At 51.5% G+C, this 12,464-nt stretch overlaps 3 protein-coding genes across 3 annotated transcripts; 2 read left to right on the top strand and 1 right to left on the bottom strand.

Moving 5' to 3' along the window:
* Positions 1–755: 755 nt before the first annotated feature.
* On the bottom strand, positions 756–2,815 carry LOC149809881 (uncharacterized). The gene is made up of 3 exons (XM_089994566.1): positions 2,767–2,815; positions 1,192–2,225; positions 756–1,145 (listed from the first exon to the last, which is right to left on the bottom strand). The coding sequence occupies exons 1-3, from the start codon at positions 2,813–2,815 to the stop codon at positions 756–758; spliced, it is 1,473 nt and encodes a 490-aa protein (XP_089850692.1).
* A 1,991-nt stretch (positions 2,816–4,806) lies between these two features.
* Positions 4,807–7,773, top strand: LOC149809880 (uncharacterized). Its single transcript, XM_089994565.1, has 6 exons — positions 4,807–5,042; positions 5,237–5,368; positions 5,463–5,667; positions 5,973–6,213; positions 6,531–6,657; positions 7,476–7,773. Exons 1-6 carry the CDS (start codon positions 4,807–4,809, stop codon positions 7,771–7,773), a joined length of 1,239 nt encoding a protein of 412 aa, XP_089850691.1.
* Positions 7,774–8,467: 694 nt separating this feature from the next.
* Positions 8,468–10,720, top strand: LOC149809879 (ABC transporter I family member 20-like). The gene is made up of 4 exons (XM_089994564.1): positions 8,468–8,606; positions 8,997–9,088; positions 9,681–10,122; positions 10,551–10,720. Exons 1-4 carry the CDS (start codon positions 8,468–8,470, stop codon positions 10,718–10,720), a joined length of 843 nt encoding a protein of 280 aa, XP_089850690.1.
* Positions 10,721–12,464: the final 1,744 nt, after the last annotated feature.

Below are 12,464 nucleotides of genomic sequence, written 5' to 3'. Positions count from 1 at the left end.
GACGAAGGCCCTCCGCGCTGTTGGTGTCGAAGGACTCCATGAGTTGTTTCGCTCGGCTCTCCGAGACAAAGCGGCTGAAATTGTGCTGCGCATCTGGTAGCACCTTGTCGATACAGTCGTCGTCCATGTTGAGGCTGTCTGCCGTCCAGAGGTTGCCGACAGCCCCCTCAGCGTGTAAAGCTTCCCATGTTTGCTTCAGATGCACGGCGTTGGGGCCCGTGAAAGGCCTGTACTGGTCTGGGCCCACGCGCAAGACCTTTTCTGCCATGGCGGCGGAGGAGAGGAATGCGGCTTGCGCCTCGGTGGCGGAGGTTTTGCGGAGGCCCATGCCTCCGAAGGGCAGAGGCAGAGTGAGCTGGCCGTCGCGCACGTCGGCTCGCTCGGGGTGCTGTATGATCTTGAATGCAGCTTGAGCGACCTTGCTTTCGAGGCGCTGGATGGCGTTTCCCGTGAGGCGCCAGAGGGTGATCCGTGGCAGGTGTGCGAGGCGCATCTGCTGAGAGGCCCGAAGGATGAGGAACTGATCTTGTGCTGGCAGGGGAAGGTCAGTCATCTTGTCGATGCAGCTGCAAATATCCTCCGCTTTCGCGTTGGCATGCGCGGTGATGTAGTCGTCCGAGCCGATTGGGGTCCCAGCGGCCATGATGCCGTCTGCATGGTGTTGGATGCCCAGTGTTGCGGCAGTCATTATGTGTGTGTGTTTGTGGATTACTAGGTTTATTACGTAACCATGACTCAGCTATACGCTGGGCGTATCAACGGTAGTTTTCTGGGTTAGTAGATTCTCCGGCTTTGTACAGACTCACTATGGTCCCAGTCCCCCACTTCGTCGGAATACTCTCATTTGGCCAAACCCGATTTAGCAACGACAGCAGCAGAGCTTTCAAATCCCCTCCACCATTTCGGATGAGTTCGCCTGTGATGTCTTCGCTATCGGCCGATTTATGTAGCGGAAGGTGATCTATGGCATCATTGATCTCCTCCTCCGTAAACTCCCCATCCAACTCTGGCTGGAACACTTCCCTTCCCTCTTCTTGCCATGTCCGAAAGTCAGTTCCTATCTGACGATGGTCTTCCAGAAACGCAGGATCTTCCGATGGACTAGCTAACGTTGCGTAGTGTGTCTTGAAGACACTCGCGATTTGCTGGGGTTGGTTCACAAAGTTCCCTGGTAATCATGGATCCCCTGACAGGCCGTCGACATTTTCGAGTAAAGCCCGCCCTTGAGTTTCTAAGCTGCTTAGGTGATTGCCACGCTTGCTTGGAACCATAACTTTTATCCCACATCTGCACGGTGGCCTGTTGGTCTGCAACAGACTGCTGAGCTTTGAGCTTTCGCTTCAGCAGGTTCTTTTCCTTCCGCAGAGATACAAAAGTATCCCAGTCGTTTGGGGCCTTTGTGCGCATTGCTACCTCGTAAGATTGCTGGCCCTTCACCCTAATATCATTGTACTCTGCGGTCCACCAAGGAGCAGTGCGCCTGCCCTTGCTTAATTTCCTCCCAATTGTGGAGCTTGCCACCCTGACAATGATATCAGAGATCTGAGTTGCAATATCGTCGATGTCGCTTTGCGTACTCTCCTCGCTCAGTTCACCCAGGCTACCGGTGACTGCCACCACCTCCTCTGACATGAGATCTCGGTAAGCTTTCGCCACAGCTTGGTCCTCAAACTTATTGAGGCGCCATCGGACAGTAGTCTCAGGGTTAACAGGCCGTTTCTCGAGCTTAGAGGGAATATCAGGAAATAGCAGCACATGGTCTGTGTCATCGTCTAGGGGGTGGTGGGTGACTGAGTGGGCACATTTCAGCAGGGCACGCGCACCCACGGGGTAATCTACCACCGAATTCCCTTGGGTTTTCAGGCAGGTGTACTGAGTTTCGGTGCCGAACCTATTCCCGAGGGAGAACAGGTCACATTGTGCCAACAACTGTGTCAATGCCTTGCCTTCTGCATTGATGGTTTCCTCTCCGAAGCGAGTTACTCTTGGGTGAACTTCCGCAGTCTCACCGCTGCTATTGCCAATACGAGCATTCAGGTCACCGCAAACTAAGACCTTGTTCTTGTTGCTCCAATATTCTATGTCGATATCCATGTTTTCAAAGTCTGCAGCCACATTTGCCGAACTTCGAGTGTCTGAAACCGGAGGGACATAGGCGCTGGCAATGATCAATGGTTCCTTGAATGCTCTGTGCAATGGTGTTGCGCTTGTGAGAGTGCCCCATACTGCATTTCATTGTTTTCACTGATAATAATGAGGGTATCGCTATCTGCGAGTTTGTGCAAGTAGCCAAATTCATCCTTGTGCGTGATCACTATTTTAAAAGCTTTGCCAGGTTTCCCACAAGCGAAATCGGCGGAACGCTTGGTTATATGGTGTCGCAATCGACTGCTGAGTTATGGCCTTGCCGTTACCCTCGGTGATGTTTCAGATTCAGCTTGCCATGGCAGCTGTTGATATGTCCTCCTGGACCACGTTAATGGTCAGAACATGTTCAACATTTTTGGTCTCTCTCTCACCCAGCTTTGGAGTCTATGCACTGGCCATGGCAGAATGGGATTCGACTCTAAGCTCAAAACACACCATCAAATAGAGCTTGTGTAGTTACAGTAAAAAATTAGTTGGCTCGCGGCATGTATCGTTATTGCTTCTGCCGAGCTGCAAGTTTGCTGAGTCGAGCTATCGGTGGGTTGCTTGTTGGTGCATGATGACGGTTCGCCATGACGCATGATTCTTGCGGTGTTGTCGTGGAGGACAATTCAGTACCAGCACCAACATGATTTATGTTTATTCGACGAGCTCGCAGTACACTCATAGTCGCATTGCACTCATTGCGGCCTATCACAGGCTCTGCTTTGCTCTAGAAAATGATACATCAGTAACTCTGGTCAGGGTTAGCAGGCACAGAGCCATGTCTCTGGTTGGCGGGGCTCTGCGATCGGTCTTGCAAACCGGAGGTCCTCAATGTCCCCTTATTGAAGACTTTCTGTGGACAGACCATTGCCATTCAGGAACACGAGACTGCTGCAACGGTCATCCAGCGGAAGGAGTACCTCTCCCACAACTGTGCGCTGATTATAATGGCTTCTACCAGGAACCAGATCAATTGTCATGGGTACTCTACACAGCCTTTATTACAACCGCACTGATGGCCTTCGGAATCGGCGCAAACGATGCTGCAAATGCATGGGGGACTTGCGTAGGCAGCGGTGCCATTCCTCTGCTACATGCCGTCGTGCTAGGAGGTTTGATGGACTGGTTGGGAGCAACAACCCTTGGTGCAGGTAAACTTACTCTTGCTCTGCGTTGACAGCTGGTTTCATACCGGGCTATCTCAAGATACTCTGTGTAAGGGTTACGCGAATGAAGCGACGCTTCAAGCGTGCCGCATATGTCAGTGCCATTGCTTGCGATTCACGCGCCGGTCGTGCAGGCGTATCAGACACGATAAAGCAAGGCATTGCAGAGATCGACGACCCAGACTGCTGGGCATGCGGGTTCTGCAATTCAAGTATGTCGTTGTACATGCTGGGCATGATGGTGGCGCTGCTGGCAACATCAGTCTTCTTGCTACTGGCCTCGTACACAGCAATGCCTGTGTCGACAACCCATGCCATCGTGGGTGCGATAGTGGGAGTTACGCTTGTCGGAACGTGGGGCCGTGAGTGCCAGGTGGGCTCTGGTCTGCCCCAGATTGTGCTGTCCTGGGTCATCTCGCCACTCTTCTCGGGCATGATTGGCGCCCTGCAGTACTTTCTGCTGCATCGCTATATCATCATGGCCCCAGGTGCGAATGCGAATGCGAGTACTCTCAAACACCGTAGACAGACAAATGAATGAATGCAATTGCTCACCACACCAATTCTCAATGCTTCCTCGTGATGGCTGGGGCGCCGTAACCATGCACACTTCCTCGACAGCCTTGTGCACGTCTGCGTCGCAAAGTTCCATGCGCTATGGGCTTGGCAGAACCACAGTCCACCATGTATCGGACGGCTAATATACTGCCAATGCGTTGGCCGGCTGAAAGCAGTGCTGGATAGAGGCACCTAGCATGCTGTCCAGCAGCATTTGTATTGCTGACCAGGCCGGTACCTGGATGCAAGTGTGCATGCATATGCGATGCATCAAGTCCAATGAAACGCCCCCTCCAATACATCTGAGGGCCCAAGGAGCAACTCTTGACATCACTAAGGCCTGCTGAACGAAAGCTGGAGGACAAGTGGCATTTTAGCAATGCGACAGTAGCCAGTTTCAGTGATGCAGCTCAAGGACACTCTCTCCTTTCACTCCATGACAAACTTGGTTTGGGCAGATATGTTGGGTTATGGCACTTAAGTCGCACTTGCTGACGCGAGTCATTCGTCTTGGACATGTGCTGTAGCGAAATCAAGGTGACCATCAGCATTGGCACCTTGATTTCGCACATTGGGAGTACATTGACACGGAGAGTGCACTATGGCAGCTGTGGTTCAGCCTGAGTAGTTCAACACCTCTTACCCAAGCACTTTTCATACCTGATCATTCCCAAATTGCACTTGGAGTTGTTGATGCCCGGTGGATGCGAGAGTCTTGAAGAATGGTCTCCTTCATCACTCCACACAAATAAGAGCAGGAGATAGACGGCGCAGACTGAAAGCAACCAAGCACTCATGTTCGAAACAGCAAACAGGATATCGGACGTCAGCGGTCGGGACAGGCAGGCCTGCCCTGAACGTGCTGCCGCTCCCACGAGCCAAAACGCGTCATTACCAAGTCAGTTACGTTCACAAAGTGCTTGGATCTGAAGCAACGGAGTAATGCCGCATGTTGATTGCAGATAGCGAAGGGACTGCACTGCGTGCGTGTCCGTGGCTGTATGCGGCAACGGTCTTTGTTATGATGGCGCTCATCCTCATGAAGTCCACTCTTACCAGGAACCTAGGGCAGTGGTGGGTTGGATTGATAGCTGTCTTCAGTGCTGCCCTCACCTACGTCCTTGTCCGCTTCTTCCTTGTGAAGGAGATCGCCCGGCGCATCAAGGCTTCGGTTGCTGAGGCCGGGTGTGTGTCGGCCGTTTTGCTGATTTGCTCATTTGCACCATGCAATTTTTTTTATTGCATGGTGTGGCGATATCCGGGACTTATCTCACAGGCGCTTGTTGAGACCCACGCACTGCATGTTGGCCACTTCACTGCTGTGTCAAGTCATCCGTCCTGTGCTTATTGATTCTCTGGTCAGTCCTCAACGACTTCAGGCATTCCCAATTGGCACTTGAGCAGCTATCCGTGTCGAGTAAACAACGATGCAGCGCCTTCATAGGGCAGACTGGTCCAAACAGCCCACCATTTCATGGTATCCGTGCTTGCCATGTGTGCGTGCATGCCTGGTGAACTGGATTTGCACGCCCCCACCGTGTTCTCGATGTGAGAGCTAATTACAAATAGGCGTCGGCTGAAACTGTTACCCGCAAACCTGTGCAGTTCTCGAGGCAGTGGAAATCAAGAGTTGGAGCTGACGGCGGCCGACACGCACTTTAGCATTGCAGACGACGAGGCATCTGAGGATGCACGGCGCCTCATTCAGCCACCCAGCTCAGGCTCTGCTTCACCGTTCACCCCCATGTCTCAGGGTTCGGCTGCCTCGCGACCGTTGACAAAATCATCGGACAATGGTCAAGTGTCCATGGTGCGGGACATCACACCTATGCACCCATCCGGCTGCTTACTGATGTATACAGCGGCCCAGTACCGGGAACGCTGGTCCCGTGGTGTCTGATGTATTTGTATCTCAAGACAACATTACTTCATTGCATCGATTCAGATAAAATCGCCTCAGACCTCTTAAGCTTGCAATTGCCGTAGCATGTGTGTTACCGACAAGTCGGAATTGGTGCGAGGTTAACCTCTGTACAGGCACGACTGGCAAGGTGTTGCCGGATAAAGAGCTCAGATGTTGCAAGCGTTGCTAGAGATGCGGGTGTACTGTTGCAGGGCCTTGGTGGTAATCAGCATCACGCTGCCGATCAAGAAGACAATTGTGAGGACCTGTGGGCGGCAGTGCTGCCTAATGGGCCACCCCCCGCGTCTCCACGCGCAATCGGGGGCACGTTTGCCGGTGAGTCATACACGGTCAGTCAAGAGCACGCGCTTTTTGTCTTTCGGTACCTGCTGGTGTTTGTGGCTGCGCTGGAGGCCTTCGCTCATGGTGCCAACGACACTGGCAATGCCACGGGTGCGTTATATTACATTCAACATACGTTATCCCCTCGTAATACATTTGAGAAGCCCATCGCCATATCCTGTCATAAATATTCCAACTGATCGGTGACTCTCAGGTGGGGAAAGGTTAAATCAAGTGCATTCAGTGAAAGCGGCCAAATGATGTCCAAATGAACAAACGTGGTCCGGATGATTGAAAGGACACTGCATTGTCCGGCAATGCTTCTGCTGTATGAAGAGTTTCCTGGGCTTGTTTCCACACGCTTGCCAGGCATGCGTTGTGTCTACGGGGTTGCTGTCAGGCCATTGTGACTTGCCATCCCTTTGCAGGTGCCTTCAGTGCTGTGTGGACAACTTACCGAGATGGGCTCGGCAAGTGCGACAACAATCCTACGCCCGTGTGGATAACATTCATGGGCGGCTTCTTCATCTTTCTCGGGACAGTGCTATTTGGCAGGTGCGGCTCCTGTTTGTCAACTGTCTAGGTTTTGACCAACAAAACGAAGGTTAGCTGGTATGTATGGGTCTCGCCGGCTTGCAGCAGACCTGCAGCCCATTCATTCTGCAGCTGTGTAGCTGCGGTGGCATCCGTGGATAGGAATGCGCACCCGTCCTTTTGCAGCTTTGTCTAGTCAACGCTGCTTCAATAATGATGTACCTGCTCTCGGCAGTGTCACATCCACTGGATACTGACACTTAAGTGTAGTAATGCATCTCGACTTCATCCCGATCAATCGTTCTGTAGCTCATGTTAAGCCCAGCTCATTGTATTCATAGTGTCACCAAGTTCTGCCTCACTTGTTCATGTTGCAACCTAACACGAGCTGCTCATGCTGCTGAGAGAAATGGAGCTTCACAACATGCGTACTATCAAAATGCTGATGCCGTTTAATGATTTACAATATAAAACATCCGCGAGGGGCATAGGCCTCCTATAACATTACTGAGACATTACAATATGAGATACGACTCAAATAGATCGTTGATAGCTTTGACTCAACGAGCTCCGTGTTGAGTGGAGAGCACTGTATTCTGTCGTCGTGTGTTGCCTGGCAGCGCACAGATGTGAATTCGACATGTGGAGCAAACAGCAATCAAGAGATAGTACCACTGTCTGTCAAGAACAATCATCTTGAGAAACGAAGAGAATTGCAACAATTCAGTGACGCATGCAGAAAACACGAAAATTACTGCCATGCATGGTCTGCTACACCGTATGCGCACCAGCATCTGGCTTATCATGTAATGTGCATTGAGGACATGTTACGTGTGCAGGCGAGTCATCCTGACCATGGCATTTGGCCTGACGGACATCAACTTTTTGAGAGGTTTCTGCATCGAGTCGGCATCTGCCGCATCTGTCGTTTTGGCTACAATCATGGGCATGCCGGTGTCGACAACTCATTGCCAGGTCGGTGCAGTGATCTTCGTGGGCTGGGTATCATTTGGTGTCAAGCATGTCAAGTGGAGCATGTTCGGTCGAATCGTCCTTACATGGATTGTGACGCTGCCCCTGTCCGCTGGACTCGCGGCAACTTTATTTCTCATGCTCAAGGGCTACGTTCGGGCCTGATGTAGACTACAATCGGGAACGGCCCCGGGTCATAGGAGCCCGGGGTTGAGAGTCAAACGTCATGCAATCTGCCGAAGTGGATGTGGGCAGTACAGCGTGAGGGCCTTGCCAGTAAGCCGCAAATGCGCAACCAAGTGAAGTACATAACGAAAAACGGATGACGGTGGTACATCAAAGTTTTCGGGAACATTTCTCGCGAGAGATCCTTCTGTTTGACGGCCAGTGGGATCGCAATTTAGTGCACAAGGCACGATGCGCTGAGTTTGTGCTCCTTGGTGTCGTTAACGCTTGTGAGACAACTGTGCTTGCGGTCATTCGCTATGAATTCGACGATTAGAAATAAAGACAATTCCGCTTGCTGCTCGAGCTGCGCGTGCGCAACATGTCGAGGCTGTCATGACCAGCATCGAGTTTCCGATGTGTGTTGTTGTAGGTGCGTTCTAAACCAGACGCTCGATGAACCCAAAGTCAGTTGTTTGGTCGCTCGAAACGAGCCACAAATGAGCTCTCTTGAGCTCAGCAGCGTGTGTAGTCGCTTCATCCATATTTCTATCTCAACTTACAAGATCATGGTCACTAAGGCTGGAAATGCGCTGCGACTGTCCATATCATCTCAGAAATCACCCCCAGTTTAAGATCGGGCGAGCGCATGATCGTTGACGCTTTGCCACAAAACACGTCGACGAGTTCAGACATGGCTTCTGCAGCGTCGGAGGGAATTCTGGTTCAAAACCTCAAGTTTGGCTTTCCAGGAGGCGATAACTTCATCGACAATTTTTGCCTTGACTTGCCATCGGGATCGCGATGTCTTCTGCTGGGGTGCAACGGTGCAGGTACGCTTATGCGCCTTGTACATGAGTTGATTTTCTGTAAGCAGAATCAGCGTGGGGATGACCCTGCAGGCTGCCTGGCAGGGTTTCGCCAATGCAAGCTGTCCAGCGATATGCCAACCCCTGCCATACGATTTCGAGGAGGAGGAACAACAATGCTGGGTCGGGCAAGAAACCCTGCTCAACGATATTTATCTTTTCGGCTTTCAAAACGGGCAGCCGATTGTCGGAGCATGCATGCGTGTTGTTTTTGTGTGGCTCCATGATGATGAGGAATGGGCACATCATCATGGAGGTGTGCCCATGATGGTGGCTGAGAATGATTGCTGAAATCAATTAGAACTGCTCGGGGGAACTCAACTCCAGTCTAGCATCAACCAGACTGGCATGCAGGCAAGACAACGCTGCTGCAAATCCTGTCAGGCGCATTCATGGTGGATACCAGCGAGGTCCGCATTTTAGGGCGTCCACCTTTCCATGATTTGGTACGATCCCTTCTGCGTGAATGAATACCATGAATGATAGACACATGCAGACATTTGAAGCCATGCCATCTTGGGATGGAGATGTGACTAGATGGAGATGTTGACTGGACCATTTTGTCGGTATTCGCAGCACCCAGTCCTCCGGATTTTAGATCGCGTGCATCATTCCTATGGGATCACATCTTCGTGAAAGCAAGCACAGCATTGCATTGCATCTGGCTCAAGGATTTGAACCTGTGCTGGAGCCGCACAATGAACTTGCCATGCTGTGCTGGATTTATGGCTTCACGCACCATCACAGCAGACATCAGCGCTTGCCCAACGTGATGAACTCTCGTCCATTAATTAACAAGCATCTCTGATGATAGACAGGCTTGCACAATCAGCCAATCCAGGAACTGGCTTGACCGTCCCTTGGCGGGTGTAACGATCCGACCTGCAAAGCACTCAATTCCCTGGCATCGGGCATTGCAATTTTTTTTGGTGTGTGAATGCCACAGCCACCGTTCAAGAGTGTTTGTTAGAAATACGATCATTACAAGTTGCACTCCATGGCTGATTCCAAGCTCATCCAGGCCCATGAGCTGCGCAGAAGTTGGGCAGCAATGGGGAGCTGGCATTCTTGGGGCACCAATGGAGGCGAAGTATTGCATCGGCTGGGAGTGATGTGCCGATGCAAGGGGACATCAAGGCAGGCAAACTCATACGCAACGTGGCCGACGTGGACCCGGCACGCCGGGAGATGCTGATCGAGATGCTAGACATCGACCCTGCCTGGCGCATGCACCAGGTGTCCGACGGTCAACGGCGGCGAGTCCAAATTTGCATGGGCCTGTTAAGGCCGTTCAAAGTCCTGCTGCTGGATGAAGTTACTGTGGACATGGATGTGCTTGGCCGGCTTGAATTGTTGCGCTTCTTGCAGCGAGAGAGCGAGGAGCGCGGTTGCACTATCGTTTATGCCACACACATCTTTGACGGGCTGAAGGATTGGATCACGCACGTGGCGTTTGTCTCGGACGGCGCCCTCGTCAAAGGTGTGAGGACAGACATGTGCTGGCTGTACCTTGAATACATTCCTGTTGACAGGGTCCCTAAACCCTAAACCCCCGCCTGCCAATGATAATGTGCCCAATGATAATGTGTCTGCTGTTGCTTGGATTTTCGTCATTCCACATTCATATTAAAGGTGCTTAAGGATGTGCATTGAATCGGTAATCAGCCGTGCACTTCAGTACATGCTATGCCAATCGAGGCATGTGCTTTGTACTGCAAAGAAGGGTCACATGTCCAGAGATACCTTGAGCTGCTTGTGAAGGGCAACAGCAGCCTGTTCTGCTGCACATACGTCTTGAGAACTTGACAAGTTTGGCTAGTGTACTTACGCAACGGCGGCAATTCAAATTGAATCAAAACAAATAAGGCGGTCATCAAATTAATTTTCAGTGTGACAAGCATGCTGCAGGTGGATCGGTGAAGGATATGCCTAAACTGCAGAGTGGAAAGGTGTTGAACACCGCTAAGGTTTGGCTTCGAGAAGAGCGGGACCGACTCAGAAGACTTCCCAAGAAACTAAAGGTTCAGAAAGCAAAAGCAGATATATTTGGATCAAGGCACATGGCATTTTACAAGTAGCACATGTGGGCACACCGGCCGGCCAAACAACTTGAACCTGAGGTTGCGACGCGTACGATCACCCAAACACATTCCTGACCGTTTGCACATACAATGACAATGCTTGGTTTTGACAAGTATCGCTTGCTGAGCGTCGTGTGTAAGATCAAGGGCCATATGTATGGCATACCCAAAGTAGCACCTGTGGGAGATAAAGCGCTGCACGCATCTATGCAATAGTTTATCGTGCAATCTTCCGCCACCCACAATTTTAACCATGTGACCTCCCCCTCCTCTAAATATCTAAAAAAATTGCCAAAATCCCCTTGCATCTCACATTCCATCTCCGCCACGGACAATTTGTATTTGCGCCCAATGACGAAAAAGCAAGTAAATAGGAAAGAGATGCCTTGCCTTAGCGCACATGTCTTTGACGCATTCATTGCTACTGCACGCAACTCATGGTGAGGGTGACATGTATACTGGCCATCCCATGATATAAATGTCCCTGAGCGGGGTGATGGCGCCGCGACACCACACCTTCACAGATATTTTGCCGCATGGCGGCGGCTGCATTGTATGCACATTGCTGAAAGCTCCGATCGCAACCTTCCGAGACTTGTGCAGAATTATGTTCCCAACGCACTCACGGCCGCTGCTCTGCGGTGTGCCAGTGCTCCCAGCTTTGTGCAAGGTGCGCGCTGGGAAGGCAGCGGTCACGCGGGACCGCATGCATGCTCCACTGCTTACTCTACTGCTTCACAGCAATGCATACATTTAGACAAACGTTCCAAAACAAATGACGTCGCCATTCGGGGCCATACGACGTGTCCTAGAACATATGAACAACCAGCGCCTTGGCATTCTGTGCAAGTCATCGAATGTGATTGCTCACCGAGTCCTTACTGCCGAACACGTCGCGACACGTAGCCACAAGCGCAGACGTGATCTCAGGCGCGATGTAGGGGACACGATACAATGCCAGAAGGTAGACCGCCGCTCCAGTCAGAGCATCGGACGTCTGAATGACCGAGAAGCCGTCGCTTTCAGTCGGCTCCCCCAGCATACATCGCCCAGACATATATCCTGAATGGAACTGCTGGACCTGCAAGGCCAGGGGTGCCATGTCATTTCAATCAGGTACCATGGCAAGCGACGGTCGGCGCATGCAAGTACCGCGGCGTAACGCACGCCAGTCGAGCATTCAGGTTTGGTTTCCTCAACATTAAAGGCGATGGGTTCACACCTCAAATCTGCGACCTTGCAATATTACACCATGTCGTACTGCGTATTGCTCATCGCGGAACGAGGAAAGCAAGTGTTGATATTCTGAAGGAGCCACCTGCATAACGTGTCGTGTTGCCTGAAATTCAAAATCTGTCACCAGTTCAAAACGAGCGTAAGAGACAATATAATGTCCAATGTTATGTGCTCGCGTGTGTGGCACACACATTACCAGGAATTCCCTCGAAACGTGCCTGCATATCTCCAACCAGTACGTTGTCGTTGACAATGCAGAATATCAGGCATTGCTTTCTAACATTCTCAAGTCTGCAAAGCAAGGATTCGAGTTGCTTTCTTGAGGACATGGTATTCAGTGCTATTGCACCGCAAAACCCTGTCCATGGACATTCTGCAAGCTGTCGGAAATTGAATCGCAGTTGGGCTTGTAAGATCGCTCTGTCGGTCCGCTATCATACCTAGTGCGCTAGAAGATCCGAGCGTCGCCCGCGGGCGTAGGAGAGTGGAGGTTGTGACACGATGT

The sequence above is a fragment of the Nuphar pumila genome, unplaced genomic scaffold (genome assembly GCF_984573655.1).
Source record: "Nuphar pumila unplaced genomic scaffold, dmNupPumi1.hap1.1 HAP1_SCAFFOLD_710, whole genome shotgun sequence".
Taxonomy (NCBI): domain Eukaryota; kingdom Viridiplantae; phylum Streptophyta; class Magnoliopsida; order Nymphaeales; family Nymphaeaceae; genus Nuphar; species Nuphar pumila.
Note: the sequence above shows the minus strand (reverse complement) of the source record. Positions and strands in the feature narration are given on the sequence as shown.